We start from the raw sequence: 14,325 nt of genomic DNA on the forward strand, positions 1-14,325 counted from the left end.
CGCCTGCAACACATAATCCAACTTTAAATTGGACGATCCGCCTACAAAAAGAAAAATCCTAAACATTCCCCTGGCCCCGCTGCGCATTAAGTTGCGCCTAACATCCCCTATGCACCGCGTCGTGCCCGTTACGTCTTTCTACAGTTGCCGCACCCTTAACATCCCTCCATGCCCCGCTGGTTTAAAATGGTCTAACATCCCCTGGCCCTGGTTTTAAAGTTAACCCCAAACTTAACATCCCTGGCCATGGTTTTTAAATGGGCCTTAACATCCCCTGCCCTGGTTTAATTTGGCTTAACATCCCTGGCCAGTGGTTTTAAATGGCTTAACATCCCCTGGCCGCCGGGATTGCCATGTTGTCCTCCAGACGGTTAAAGTGTGGAACATTCTCCCATCTCCAGAGGAACTCTTAGCTCGTCGACCGGACCATCGGGTGCCTCGGTCGCACTCCGACCAAGGCCTTCTCCCCCGAATTGCTCCAGCTTGTGGCCCCATAGACATCCCGCGCCAGTCTGGGACCTGGGCTCCTTGTTTTCAATGCTTTTTACATTAAGATATTCTGATAGGAACTGGCGTGTTCTTGGGAACCCTCCATGTGCAGAAAATGTATTTGTAACCCTCTTCACCCTAGAATCCTGATCTCCGACACCCGAATCCCTGTCTCCGAAGCCGCTCCTGGCCGCGGCGCGTACGGAGCAATTCTCCATACGAAATCGCCCTTATGCCCTTGGGTTTTCCCTTGACATGCACTTGTCAGAGGTGTGTGCTTTTCCACTGCCCCTGTCCATTAATTGCAGTTTATCACCAGTGGCTCCAATCAAGTTAGCTGGAAAACATCCTCTAAGATAGATCAATGGAAACAGGAATGCACCTGACCTCTTTTGTATCACTAAGCCTCCTCCCCGGAGCGTGTGCCGGCGTAGTCGCTTTATGTAAATAAATTTATTCTTAAATTGTTGTGCTTCGGTTTATTATGCATTAACATCCCCTGCCGCCATATTGTGTTAGATTGATAAAGTATGTTTTTATTTAGTTAAATCCATTTAGTTAAAAGCTATAAAGACTACTAAATATGCGAAAAGTGCAAAGGGGCTGACTCTTTCCGAAATGCACTGTACTGTGCGTGTGTGTTGTTGGGGGGAGTGAAAGGGTGGTTCCTTTCCAGTTAGAGCATTAAACAGACCTACAGTAGATCTGCTGTGAGAGAGCAGAAGGGAGGAGATAGGAAGAGACTAGGAGCCGTTGGGCAGAAGCAAAGGACATTTCCTCTAATAACATGAGATAAGGAGCAAGCATGTAATGTGCCCCCGCATAAAACATACATCTGTCAGTGCATAAACACTCACACTGCACATGCATACACGCAGGAATTAGGTTGCACAGTATGCTAACATTTTCATATTATCATTACCGTTCTCTTACTCTCATCCTGCAGGATTACGGTATTACCGCTTTTAGCAACAGGGGAAGTAATACAACAAAAGCCATAGGCGCTTTATTACCAGAATCGCTTAAGCATATACCCAAATTAGCACAACTCTGGTTATCAGTTGATGTCTCATGAGGCTGTAGCAAACTTTAGCTATGAGAGTGGAAGCAAAATAAACTAGTTGCCAAGGAAGGCAAGGAGCTCATAAAGTTAACAAGTATAAGTATAGCTTCCTAATGTCATTTTAGGTGATTTGGACATCATTTGAACGCATGTAAAGACAGGCATCAAGAATAACAACGTTTTGGCTCAATGCTTGTGTGAAGGAAAACACGTACTGGTTCTGGAGCAGTGAATATCCGCATGTATCTATTGATGGAGGTGCTCGGGCACAGGTCCGCCGCGCTGTCGGAAGGAGCAATAGGGGAGGGGTAGAGCACGCCGGCGTCCCGGATGATACGGAATAAGAAAAGAATAAAAGAAAGCAATGCAAAGGGATATCCGTTTAAGATAACTCACTCAAAATACGCCTTCTGCACCTTCCCTTAACTAGGCAGAAGCTAACCTCTATATGCTGCCGCGCCGGTCGTGCTCGTTCATGTGATTCTATCCTACACATAATTAGGCTGAGATAACTACGCAAGTTAAACCCAAGACATAACAGATGACTGCTCCCGTGTGCTAATTACAAACAAACAATTCTGGTGAAATATGTAAGCTCTTCATCTTGAAATATGTGACCCGGCTGAATATGTATCAATCACACCATCTCGTTTATTCCCTAATGTATTGCAACAGCCTTGCGCCGCTATGTCGAGTGTATTAACTTAAGAAGCAAGTTCAAAAGATAGTGTATATGAAAAAACTTTTTCCTGAGAGTTCCTGATTTCATACCCAGTGTCTGTTATTCGTTATACCCCCCAAGCTACACACACACAACACACCGCCCACACAACACACACACACACAACACACACAACACACACACACACACACACACACACCACACACTAAACTGCTTCATGTCCTAGGCATTCCGTGTCCTGCACTTGTCTCCATTTCTTGCCCTGGTCATTATAGATCACCTCCCCCTTCATCCTTTCAAAACCCCTCAATCAGAACACATAACTTTAGACAACTGCAACGCCGAAGTGTAACTGATCGACAAGATTAATAATAGATAAAATACCTGTCCTTTAATCTGGTCCACAGCATTAAATTATTATAGTCTCCCTTCTCCTTAATAGGAAACCGCCCGCTGGATTGAATGGTATGAATACAAAGTAGAGCTTAAGCTATTGCAATATATGCCTCGCCAGTAGCCATTGGCATTTATCAGAAGCTATATGTCTTGGTTTGCGATGGTTGGATGATGTGCTCAATATGTTCCTTCAGGCATATGACATGTCTACGTTCATGCAGACGTTATGGCCGCTACCATACAATGAGAGGCCTTCGCCTTACCGCCAGGATGGCTTTCGACTTCACCAACAGTCAAAAGGTGCGTCACTCCCTTCTCTGTCTCTCAAAATCCTTTTACACGTCCGATTGTTGGGTCCATCTCAGTGAGGCCACCTCTACTGGTCATTCACCTCTCGTGAGGCCCTCATGCTTCATTCACCTCATCCCTCAGTCAATTCATACGGCATCACCTCATCACTGAGGCTGACTCATCCCTCAGGCCCACTCATACTTCGTCATTCACCTCCATCACAGAGGCCCCCTCAATTTACTGTCATTCACTGACATTCACAAGAGCGCCTCTTCATGAGTCTTCCCTGTGTTTTCCCACCTCAAGTGCTGAGGACATTGGTGTGAGGACAATGACTCAAAGCTGTGAAAGGCATGCCTGCCTGCACCCAATCGCACAACTTGCTGGCAGTTTGTGTGGTTGGACTGGCTCGTCACCATTATTTGGTTACGTTTGTCTATGTTGTCTGCTCTCTGACTCTGTGTTGGAGACCTTGATGGCTCCATTAGCTGAAAACTGTAATGTACGGGCAGGCACCAAAGAATACTGTTAGAAATAATCATAATTTTAGAGTGTAACACTAGGATGTGAAGTTTATATAAGCCAATAAAACTAACCAACAGGAAAAGGCCTCAAATCTTGAACAGTGTTTTTGCCCTCAAACAAACCAAAACAAAGACAAAACACTCAACCCTCAACCACAACAATGTAAGAGTATGAGCACAATGTTGTGCAGTATGTAGAGATACACATTACCCTTATATTGAGAATGAACTAGCAGTCTTCATAGTCAGCTGCTGTGTGTTATAATGATGATGAATGAAGAGAATGTAGCTGCATGTTTTCAGAAATCTAGCAACATCTCCACTAAAACCTGTTTACCTAAGTCATATAACACAGTAACTGCCCTGCGACAAAACTGTCTACTCCCGGGGAGTCTTCCTCGCATGCAAGCAGTCAACAGCAGTGTTTCCTGCCTCCCGTAGCAGTCCTGTATAGCGTGTTCAGTGTGCAGGCAGGGCACGGTGTCGTGTGTGCTCCAGCAAGGCCCTGCGCAGCCATAATAACTCAGAGTCTACACCTGTATCAAGCTGCTCTCTGTATCTGCAGTGGCAGGTCGGCCTCCGAGGTGTGCTGCATCCGCACCAACTAACGCCAATGAATAAAGCCATGTGTCCCCTTCAAATGGCTTCATGTCAAGCCAGCCACTGAGATAGCATACAGGCCCCACGGCTCCATGGGGTGCCTGAGAGAGAAGAGTTGTTCACTACGAGGATACCAAGATGTCAGGTCAGGATATCATTGACCGGTGAAGAGACAAGGCCATAGTGAAGAGACAAGGCCATAGTGAAGAGACACGGCCATAGTGAAGAGACACGGCCATAGTGAAGAGACAAGGCCATAGTGAAGAGACAAGGCCATAGTGAAGAGACAAGGCCATAGTGAAGAGACACGGCCATAGTGAAGAGACACGGTCATAGTGAAGAGACACGGTCATAGTGTGGGAGGGAGCTGTTTTAGGTTGCATGCAGGGAGTCAAGGGAAGTGGAAGTGTAAAATTAAAATGTGATTCTGCAGCCCTAAGAGTTGTTGTAAATCTCTCCCCTTTGCACGTAGGCTCTTATTATAGTATGGGGAGTTTCATGCCCGAGTTGGTAAATGTTTTAATGTGTCTGAGWCAAAGTTTTTCTGTTCTTCCTTTTTGAAGAATATGCTAAATAGTTCACAAACGATTCCCACATCTCCATGTGGCATCACACGTTCAGGAAGTAAAATGTTTATATTCCACGTATAAATTCTGAAGCAGCTAGCATTCTATCTTTCTTCCCCATTACTCAGTGAAACGTGTGGATTGTTAACTCGAAACAATGCAATTCCTCCTGAACAAAGGAGAGATGCAATCTATCATCGGCCTCAGAGTGCAGTAACGTCTTGACACTTAAACTGAGCTCTGTTTGTTACCGAGGCTGCCTCTTCAATCTGAAGAGAGAATTTCTGTACAGCACTTTGAGATATCAGCTGATGTAAGAAGGGCTATATAAATACATTAGATTTGAATTGAGGGCACATTTAAACACTAGATTTGCATCTCAAATGGCACCCTATTCCCTACATACTTCACTGCACTACTTTTAACCAGGGCCCATAAGGCACTATGTTGGTAATAAGGAGATATTTGAGATGCAACCTTAAACAATGGTATTCCACGTGTTTGCCAGCCCAGAAAGTCGCCATGAAAAGGTTGGCAGTTGGCTTGGAGAAGTACAATTTTTATATCTACATTTGCAGATAAAGAGGGGTAAAGATTAGGAAAAAAACKTTCACATTAGGTCCCTTTAAGGGTTCCGGCAAGACGTTGTCCCACTGACGTTCTGAGAATGTTCTAGGAACAATAAATCATGACATTCAGTGTAGGTCCCATTTTGTCATAGTTTAACATTTATAATAAGTTATTTTTATATCCATTAGGGAACGTTACGAAAAGCCTCCTATTCGGTTCTGATAGGAAGTTATCCATGAGACATTTCATGATTCATGAAGGTCCCAAGAGAACGTTCTCTGGGGGACCTTTGTCTAGTTTCCTGTAAGTTACCAGGACRTCACTGAGGACCATGTCAGGACTTTTTTAGGACGTTCTCAGGACTTTCATTTTACTAGTCATTAGGATGTTGCGTGATGGTCCAAAGGGAATATCCCTGCAACAAACAAAACAATATTTGTTAGGACGTYCGCGGAACGTCACGAAATGGTCGCCTAAAGTGGTCAGGACGTTGTGTCAAGGTCCCCTGGAGGTTTTGTCTAGTTCCCGGTTTGTCCCGGGGACATCCCCAAGGACATGTTTAGAACGTTCTACAGACGTTGTGTCATGGTCCCCTGGAGGTTTTTGTCATGCGATGGTCCCAGGTGTCCCAAACCATTATAAGTAAAGTAATTCAGGCTAGGGTATATTTTTCTCCATTTCCGCCTGACTGACATGCCCAAAGTAAACTACATGTTGCTCAGGCCCTGAAGCCAGGATATGCATATAATTGGTACCATTGGAAAGAAAACACTCTGAAGTTTGTAGAAATATAACACAATAGATATGGTRAGAGAAAATCCAAAGAAAAACCAACTGGAATGTTTGTTTTTTTGAGRGCCAATGCTCTTCCATTGGAACGTATAGKGGAAAATGTAATCTAGCTCCCAGCATGCAATTCCTATGGCTTCCACTGGATGTCAGTAGTCTTTGTTCAAGGTTTCAGGCTTGTTTCTTCCCAAACAAGGAAGGATTATGAGTTTTATTACTGGGACTCAGAGTTGGAAATCAGTCTATGCGAGCGCGACGAAGAGGACGCACCTGCTAATATCATTTTCCTATTGAACATACTTCTTTCCGTATGAAATAATATAGTTTAATTATATTTTAGGGTATCTGAGGATTAAATAGAAATGTATTTTGATTTGTTTTAATAAAGTTTAGCGGTAGCTTTTTGGATTCCTTTCTCTGCATGTTGAACGAGTGGATTACTCAAATCGATGGCGCCAACTAAACAGACTTTTTGGGATATAAAGAAGGATTTTATCTAACAAAACGATGCTACATGTTGTAGCTGGGAGCCTTTGGATGACAAATCAGAGGAAGATTTTCAAAAAGTAAGTGAATATTTAATCGCTATTTGTGAATTTATGAAACCTGTGCTGGTGGAAAAATATTTTGATGTGGGACGCCGTCCTCAAACAATCGCATGGCATGCTTTCGCTGTAAAGCCTATTGTAAATCGGACAATGCAGTTAGATGAACAAGACTTTAAGCTTTTAACCGATATATGACACTGGTATGTTCCTAAATGTTTAAAATCCATAATTTTTATGATTATTTATTTGAAATGCACGCCCTCCAGTTTCACCGGAAGTTGTCCCGCTAGCAGGACGCCTAGCCTTAAGAAGTTTTAAATAGTATGGGGGTTTTAAGGTAAGTGGTAAAAACCTTTAGTCAATGACAATATGATTACATTTGACCACTTAGTACTGACGTCTCTATATGACCCCACCTGGGATTTGAACTCAGGTTTGAGGTTGCACAGATCTTTCTGCTGCGCCACAACGTCTGTAACATTCCAGAAGGCCCCTACGCATTCATTACCTATAATACATATCTGCACTTAGCAAAATAGTGSCATCTGCACTGCTATTTTAGTTAATAGTTAATCTGACTATTCTCTCATTGATTTCACTAAGTTATTTTAGATKACTTATTTTTTACTATAGCTGTCTAATGTTGGTGGGGCTAGGGTTTTGGCGATCATGAAATTTCGTCAGCTGGTGATTTCAAGCAAATAACTGTCGGTCTCACGGTAATTGAYCGTTAATAAACACATTTAGCATCTCCTGGCTTCCACACACAGCTTGTAGCCAGTGATGTTGACCTTTGGAACATCTACATTTTRAAAAGTCTAATAAATCCATGTAATATAGCCAACATCTTCACAATATATCCATTATTTATTTTAGACTGGTCTAAAGAAACATGATATGAAGAAAATGTAGTCTATTTCAGAAGAACATAATTTTTTATTTATTTAACTARGCAAGTCAGTTAAGAGCAAATTCTTATTTACAATGACTTCCTAGGAACAGTGGGTTAACTGCCTTGTTCAGGGGCAGAACGACAGATGTTTACCTTGTCAGCTCAGGGATTCGATTTAGCAACCTTTTGGTTACTTGCCCAACGCTCTAACCACTAGGCTACCTGCCGCCCCAAACAGCATACTCTGAGTTGTCCTTATGTTAGGTCCTGATCTGGCTATGCCAAATGGCAGTGGGCTACACTAGTTCATTTAGCAGAGAAGATTTGCTTAGAATTATGTGTCATTTTTTTTTATAATATGAAGGGTATAATTGAACAAAGCTGAATGAAAGGATATTTTCTCCAAACGATTTGAGGGAGTGCACGCTGTTCTGTGTTGAGCGGTTAACAAAGAAATCGTTATTCCTATATGCTTCATTTAGAGTTATTAATGTGCCTTTAGTTGTTCTACAAACATTGAGCTATATGTTTAGATTTTTAATACATTGTAAGGCTGCATGATGTGACTCTAATGATGATTTGAAGAAAGTCACTTGAAAGGCATGAGCTCTGCTTTGTTTTCTGTGCAGGCTGTACACATTACATCAGTCACTCATTCACAATTTGACAAGCACTTGATAATGCCTCGAATTTCACGGCGTTATCCCCTTTGTGTGGCTGTAATGCACCCTAAACAAATATTTCTCACAGGCTACAAATGAAGACAGACACATCGAGGACGCAACTAAGCGTGTCCTTATCCAATTCCGAGGTGCATAATGAACATATTTGAAGAACTGTCCACATTTACTTTTCGTCAGCCAACAAGATGAGTGACCTAACGAACAGCAAAAGCATGAGCCTATGTCAATCTACTATGCTCCATAGTACAAAAGTCGACCTATTCTATGCTGTGCGAGAAATAAATATTCCAAACATAGTCTAGGACAGTTGTAGGATGTGATAGATCCCAAATTAATACAACCACTAGCATCAAAAATCTGGCTTACACAACAGATCAGAACATTTAGCTTAAAATGTTGATAAACTATTAGGCTATTTCTTCACCTTATAAGTGCAGCAAYGCGCACATGTTAGTAGACCATAAGCACAAATGTTTCATTTTCGGAAAACCCCATTCTCAAAAGTGACCAAAAATGMAATTATGCTGGTAATGCWTTTAGTGTAAATGTGCATTTTTCTGGTGAGAATGATTTTCCCTAAACTTGAAACTCACGCGTTGCTTATGTATGCCAGTTAGGCTCTACACCCGTTGTAAAACAGATTAATGTGCTTCATTTTAAGAAGTTATTTGGCCACTTTGTGATACAAAACGTATAGGCCTATGAGCTACATGAGGTGTGCGACTATGATTCGAAARAAGTCGCAAAAAAAGGCTTTGTGTCTTGCCTTATGCTGGGCATCATTCACAAGTAATAATATATAATTCACAGGTGATAGGCTAATATTGTCACTCATCAGACTATTATTTATTTAATACTAAAAAGACTGTCACAACTTTTACAGATGCACAATTGAGAGCATCCTGTCGTGCTGTMTCATCGCCTGGTACAGCAACTGCACAGCCCGCAAACACAAGGCTCTCCAGAGGATGGTGCGGTCTACCCAACGCATCCCCAGGGGCACACTACCTGCCCTCCAGGACACCTACAGCACCCGATGTCACAGGAAGGCCAAAAAGATCATCAAGGACATCAACCACCCGAGCCACGGCCTGTTCASCCCGCTATCATCCAGAAGGCGAGGTCAGTACAGGTGCATCAAAGCTGGGACCGAGAGACTGATAAACAGCTTCTATATCAAGGCCATCAGACTGTTACATAGCCATCACTAGCCGACTACCACCTGGTTACTCAGCCCTGCACCTTAGAGGCTGCTACCATATATACATAGACATGGAATCACTGGTCACTTTAATACTGTTTACATACTGCATTAATAATTTCGTATGTATATACTGTATTCTGCTCGTCCTATTATTTATATATTTCTTAAATCCATTCTTTTACTTTTAGATTTGTGTGTATTGTTGTGAATTGTTCGATACTATTCCTGTCACGACTTCTGCCGAAGTCGGTTCCTCTCCTTGTTCGGGCGGTGTTCGGCGGTCGATGTCGCAGGTCTTCTAGCCATCACCGATCCATTTTTCATGTTCCATTTGTTTTGTCTTGTTTTCACACACACACCTGGTTTCAATTCCCTAATTACATGTTGTATATTTTCCCTCTGTTTCCCCCCATGTCCTTGTCAGGAATTGTTTATTTGTAAGTACTCGTGTTACTGGTGCGCTACGGGTTTTGTACCCATGTGTTTGTTGTTTTGTATGCCGTTAGTTTTATATATTAAACTGCTCCGGCTAGTCACCAAGTTCTGCTCTCCTGCGTTTGACTTCCCTGCCACCAGTTACGCACCCCTTACAATTCCACTGTTGGAGTTAGGAACACAAGCATTTTGCTACACCCGCAATAACATCTGCTAAATATGTGTATGGACCAATAACATCTGCTAAATGTGTGTGTGTGACCAATAACATCTGCTAAATATGTGTATGGACCAATAACATCTGCTAAATATGTGCATGGACCAATAACATCTGCTAAATGTGTGTGTGTGACCAATAACATTTGATTTGATTGGATATAATATATGTGTAAAATTCATTTGGATGTAGAATGGACCATTATCATGCACCTGTATCGAAACAGGGGCAGGGGGRATAATACATGTCATCAATGCACTTAAATAGCGAATGGAGGACGCTTTTCCAGTGCTTAAGTTTCATGCTAGCCAGGTAGGCTATACTCCTGTTGTACTCCTAAGAGAAGCAATGTGCTGATCTGGTGCTTCTGTCCYCAACCAAGGAGGGCCTACAGCAGCACCTAGATCTTCTGCACAGATTYWRTCAGACCTGGGMCCTGACAGTAAATCTCARTAAGACARAAATAATGGTGTTCCAATAATTTGTGATCCAGTTGCCASGACCACAAATACAAATTCCGTCTAGACACTGTTGCCCTAGAGCACACAAAAAACTATACATACCCCGGTCTAAACATCAGCACCACAGGTAACTTCCACAAAGCTGTGAACGAGCTGAGAGACAAGGCAAGAGGGGCCTTCTATGCCATCAAAAGGAACATAAAATTTGACATACCAATTAGGATCTGGCTAAAAATACTTGAATCGGTTATAGAACCCATTGCCCTTATGGTTGTGAGGTCTGGGGTCCGCTCACCAAAAGAATATCCCAAATGGGAGAAACACCAAATTTTCTGCATGCAGAATTCTGCAAAAATATCCTCTATGTACAACGTAAAACACCAAATAATGCATGCAGAGTAGATTCAGGCCGATACCCGCTAATTATAAAAATCCAGAAAAGAGCTGTTAAATTCTACAAGCACCAAAAAGGAAGATATTCCCAAACATTCCATAACAAAGCCATCACTTACAGAGAGATGACACTGGAGAAGAGTCCCCTAAGCAAGCTGGTCCTGGGGCTCTGTTCACAAACACAAACAGACCCCATAGAGCCCCAGGACAGGAACACAATTAGACCCAACCAAATCATGAGAAAACTAAAATATAATTACTTGACACATTGGAAAGAATTAACAAAAAAACAGAGCAAACTAGAATGCTATTTGGCCCCAAACAGAGTGTACACAGTGGAAAAACACCTGACCACTGTGACTGACCCAAACTTAAGGAAAGCTTTGACTATGTACAGTACAGACTCAGTGAGCATAAGCTTGCTATTGAGAAAGGCCGCCATAGGCAGACCTGGCTCTCAAGAGAAGACAGGCTATGTGCACACTTCCCACAAAATGAGATGGAAACTGAGCTGCACTTCCTAACCTCCTGCCAAATGTATGACCATATTAGAGACAAATATTTCCCTCAGATTACACAGATCCACAAAGAATTCGAAAMCAAAGCCAATTTTTATAAACTCCCACATCTACTGGGTGAAATACCACAGTGTGCCATCACAGCAGCAAGATTTGTGACCTGTTGTCACAAGAAAAGGGCAACCAGTGAAGAACAAACACCATTKTAAATACAACCCATATTTATGTTTATCTATTTTCCCTTTTGTACTTGAACTATTTTGCATATTGTTACAACACTGTATATATATACATATAGACATCATGGAACTTCTGTGAGTGTAATGTTTACAGTWAATTTTTATTGTTAATTTCACTTTTGTTTATCATCTACTTCACTTGCTTTGGCAATGTTAACATACGTATGTTTCCCATGCCAATAAAACCCTTGAATTGAAATTGAGAGAGAGATAGTAGATACAGGACAGCAGCAGCGTGACAGTAGGGCTGGTATTTCTCTGAAACCCCCATTGGGCCTTGACTCCAGGGCTGAGTGACATAATGAACGACACACTGCACCACAGCAGGACCAGAACCACTACAGGATGATGATCAGATGGAGATGAAACAACGAAAACCACCAAGATGACTGATATCACCTCATACCTTTACATATACTGTATGTGTATTCTATACATGCTTTGAGAGAGATGTATGTGTCACTGTTCAGTCATATACTGTATGTGTAATACATTTGTACAGTAATAAAGCAATGCAAATTCATTTGGTAAGAGAAGGCATTAACACAACGGTCACCACCTTTCCATGACGCATTCTATTTTGTGTTTGAAATATTTTAAGATATCTGCAGTTCTATTTTTTTTACATTTCAAGTTGGTCACAGTTCATTTGACTTGATAACTGAACATTTAACATAGCCATTCACTTAACAAAATGGCTTATCCATTGTATTGTTGAATAACTAAACACTAAAGTTCTCTGAGACCTACCCAGATCATTGTTAATTTATAAACAGAGATTTGAATACACCCCCGTTGTTTTTATGCAGCTTTTTGTCATGATAATTATTGGTGCAGGAGTGAAGGAGGGGAACCGTTAAGATGCGGCCATGCAAATATATGACTTTAATTCAACTATTTTCCTTTTCCTCACCCATGGAAATCCTAATCTCTAAATAAAGTAAATGTCTCCCCTCCCCTCTCACCAACTTGGCTCTGTGAAGGCAGATAATGATGTACAATCCAATAGAATTCCTTCTAATTAGTCCAGCCCCTTCCACCTTTGTGATGTGTAACATTCTGAATAATTTATTGATGAAGCTTTAGCAGTAGTAGAAGAGCTGCAGCCAGCTCTGACACGCACCATTAAAATACTAATCAAGCAGTGTGATATAAAACTGAGATCTATGCCGTGGTATTACACTAGAAGATGAACATTAAGTCCCATCAAGACCTCCTGCTTCCTTCCAGCCCTGTGCTAGGAGGCTGCACTCCATGGATCCCTTCTCAGAGGGAGTAATCTTAACCTATTCATTACCTTGAAGAAAGGGAGGACCCTAATTAGAATGTGCAGAGCCAACCCTTACAAAAAAAACATGAAACAATCACATGGGAAAAGAACACGTGAAAAATAACCACGTGGTTTTCAGACACAGGTAACATTTTGAATTTTATTTTCACGTGACATTTTCACAAGTCAGACACGTGGTTTTTGGACACGTGTGACATTTCACATTAATTTTTCACGTGAACAAATCACGTGAGATAAACAGACACGTTAGGTTTTCAGACACGTGTGAAGTTTCACTTGACTCAAACACATGTTGTTTCCTGACATTTTGCATGTGAMACCGGAGAAGAAGGCAAACGTTTTACATGCCCCCAGCCGATTGTGTTTTTGTTCGTTTATTWGCGTTGTTTGTAACTWGTTTTTTTACTTATTTTGTACATAATGTTGCCGCTACCATCTCTATTGACTGAAAATAACTTCTAGACATCAGGACTGCGATTACTCACCTTGGACAAGCAGAATCCTCTTTTTCCTTTCACGATTTTGACGAGCCCGACACAAAGGATATGCTGCTTCCTCGGGAACAGGCCCCGGTCCCCGTGATCTGCGTGAAGAGGAGGCGGAGAAGGGTGGGCTGCCTTCTGAGAATTCGTAGGCGATGTAATAAACCCCCACTTCCCTCCATTCTGCTAGCAAACGTGCAATCCTTGGAGAATAAAATCATCGAGTTACGTGGAAGATTAAACTACCAACGGGACAATAAAAACTGTAACATCTTATGCTTCACAGAGTCGTGGCTGAACGACGACAATATCAACATACAGCGGACTATGTATTTTTGTAAATAACAGCTGGTGCACAATATCTAAGGAAGTCTCGAGCTATTGCTTGCCTGAGGTAGAGTATATCATGATAAGCTGTAGACCACACTACCTACCGAGAGAGTTTTCATCTGTATTTTTTGTAGCTGTTTACATACCACCACAATCAGAGGCTGGCACTAAGACAGCAATGAATAAGCTGTATTCCACCATAAGCTAACAAGAAAACGCTCAGCCAGAGGCGGCACTCCTAGTAGCCGGGGACTTTAATTGCAGGGAAACTTAAATCCGTTTTACCAAATTTCTATTAGCATGTTAAATATGCAACCAGAGGAAAAATAACTCTGGACCATCTATAATCCACACACAGAGACGTATACAAAGCTCTCCCTCGCCCTCCATTTGGCAAATCTGACCATAATTCTATCCTCCTGATTTCTGCTTGCAAGCAATAATTAAAGCAGGAAGCACCAGTGGCCTAGCTCAATAAAAAAGTGGTCTGATGAAGCAGATGCTAAGCTACAAGACTGTTTTGCTAGCACAGACTGTGCTATTTTCCGGGATTCCTCCGATGGCATTGAGGAGTACATCACATCAGTCATTGGCTTCATCAATAAGCGTCGATGACGTCGTCCCCACAGTGACCGAACGTACATGCCCCAACCAGAAGCCAT

The 14,325-nt window shown here is 42.0% G+C and overlaps 1 protein-coding gene across 1 annotated transcript in view; it reads left to right on the forward strand.

The window, feature by feature from the left end:
• Positions 1 to 14,325, forward strand: part of LOC112072156 (synaptic vesicle membrane protein VAT-1 homolog) — a 171,150-nt gene that overhangs the window by 55,394 nt on the left and 101,431 nt on the right. The window contains exons 3-4 of the mRNA XM_024139574.2: positions 1,436 to 1,442; positions 8,977 to 9,210. Coding sequence (XP_023995342.2) covers positions 1,436 to 1,442; positions 8,977 to 9,210 — 241 coding nt within the window. The remainder of the gene's footprint in view (positions 1 to 1,435; positions 1,443 to 8,976; positions 9,211 to 14,325) is intronic.

The sequence above is a fragment of the Salvelinus sp. IW2-2015 genome, unplaced genomic scaffold, assembly GCF_002910315.2.
Source record: "Salvelinus sp. IW2-2015 unplaced genomic scaffold, ASM291031v2 Un_scaffold1844, whole genome shotgun sequence".
Classification (NCBI taxonomy): Eukaryota; Metazoa; Chordata; class Actinopteri; order Salmoniformes; family Salmonidae; genus Salvelinus; species Salvelinus sp. IW2-2015.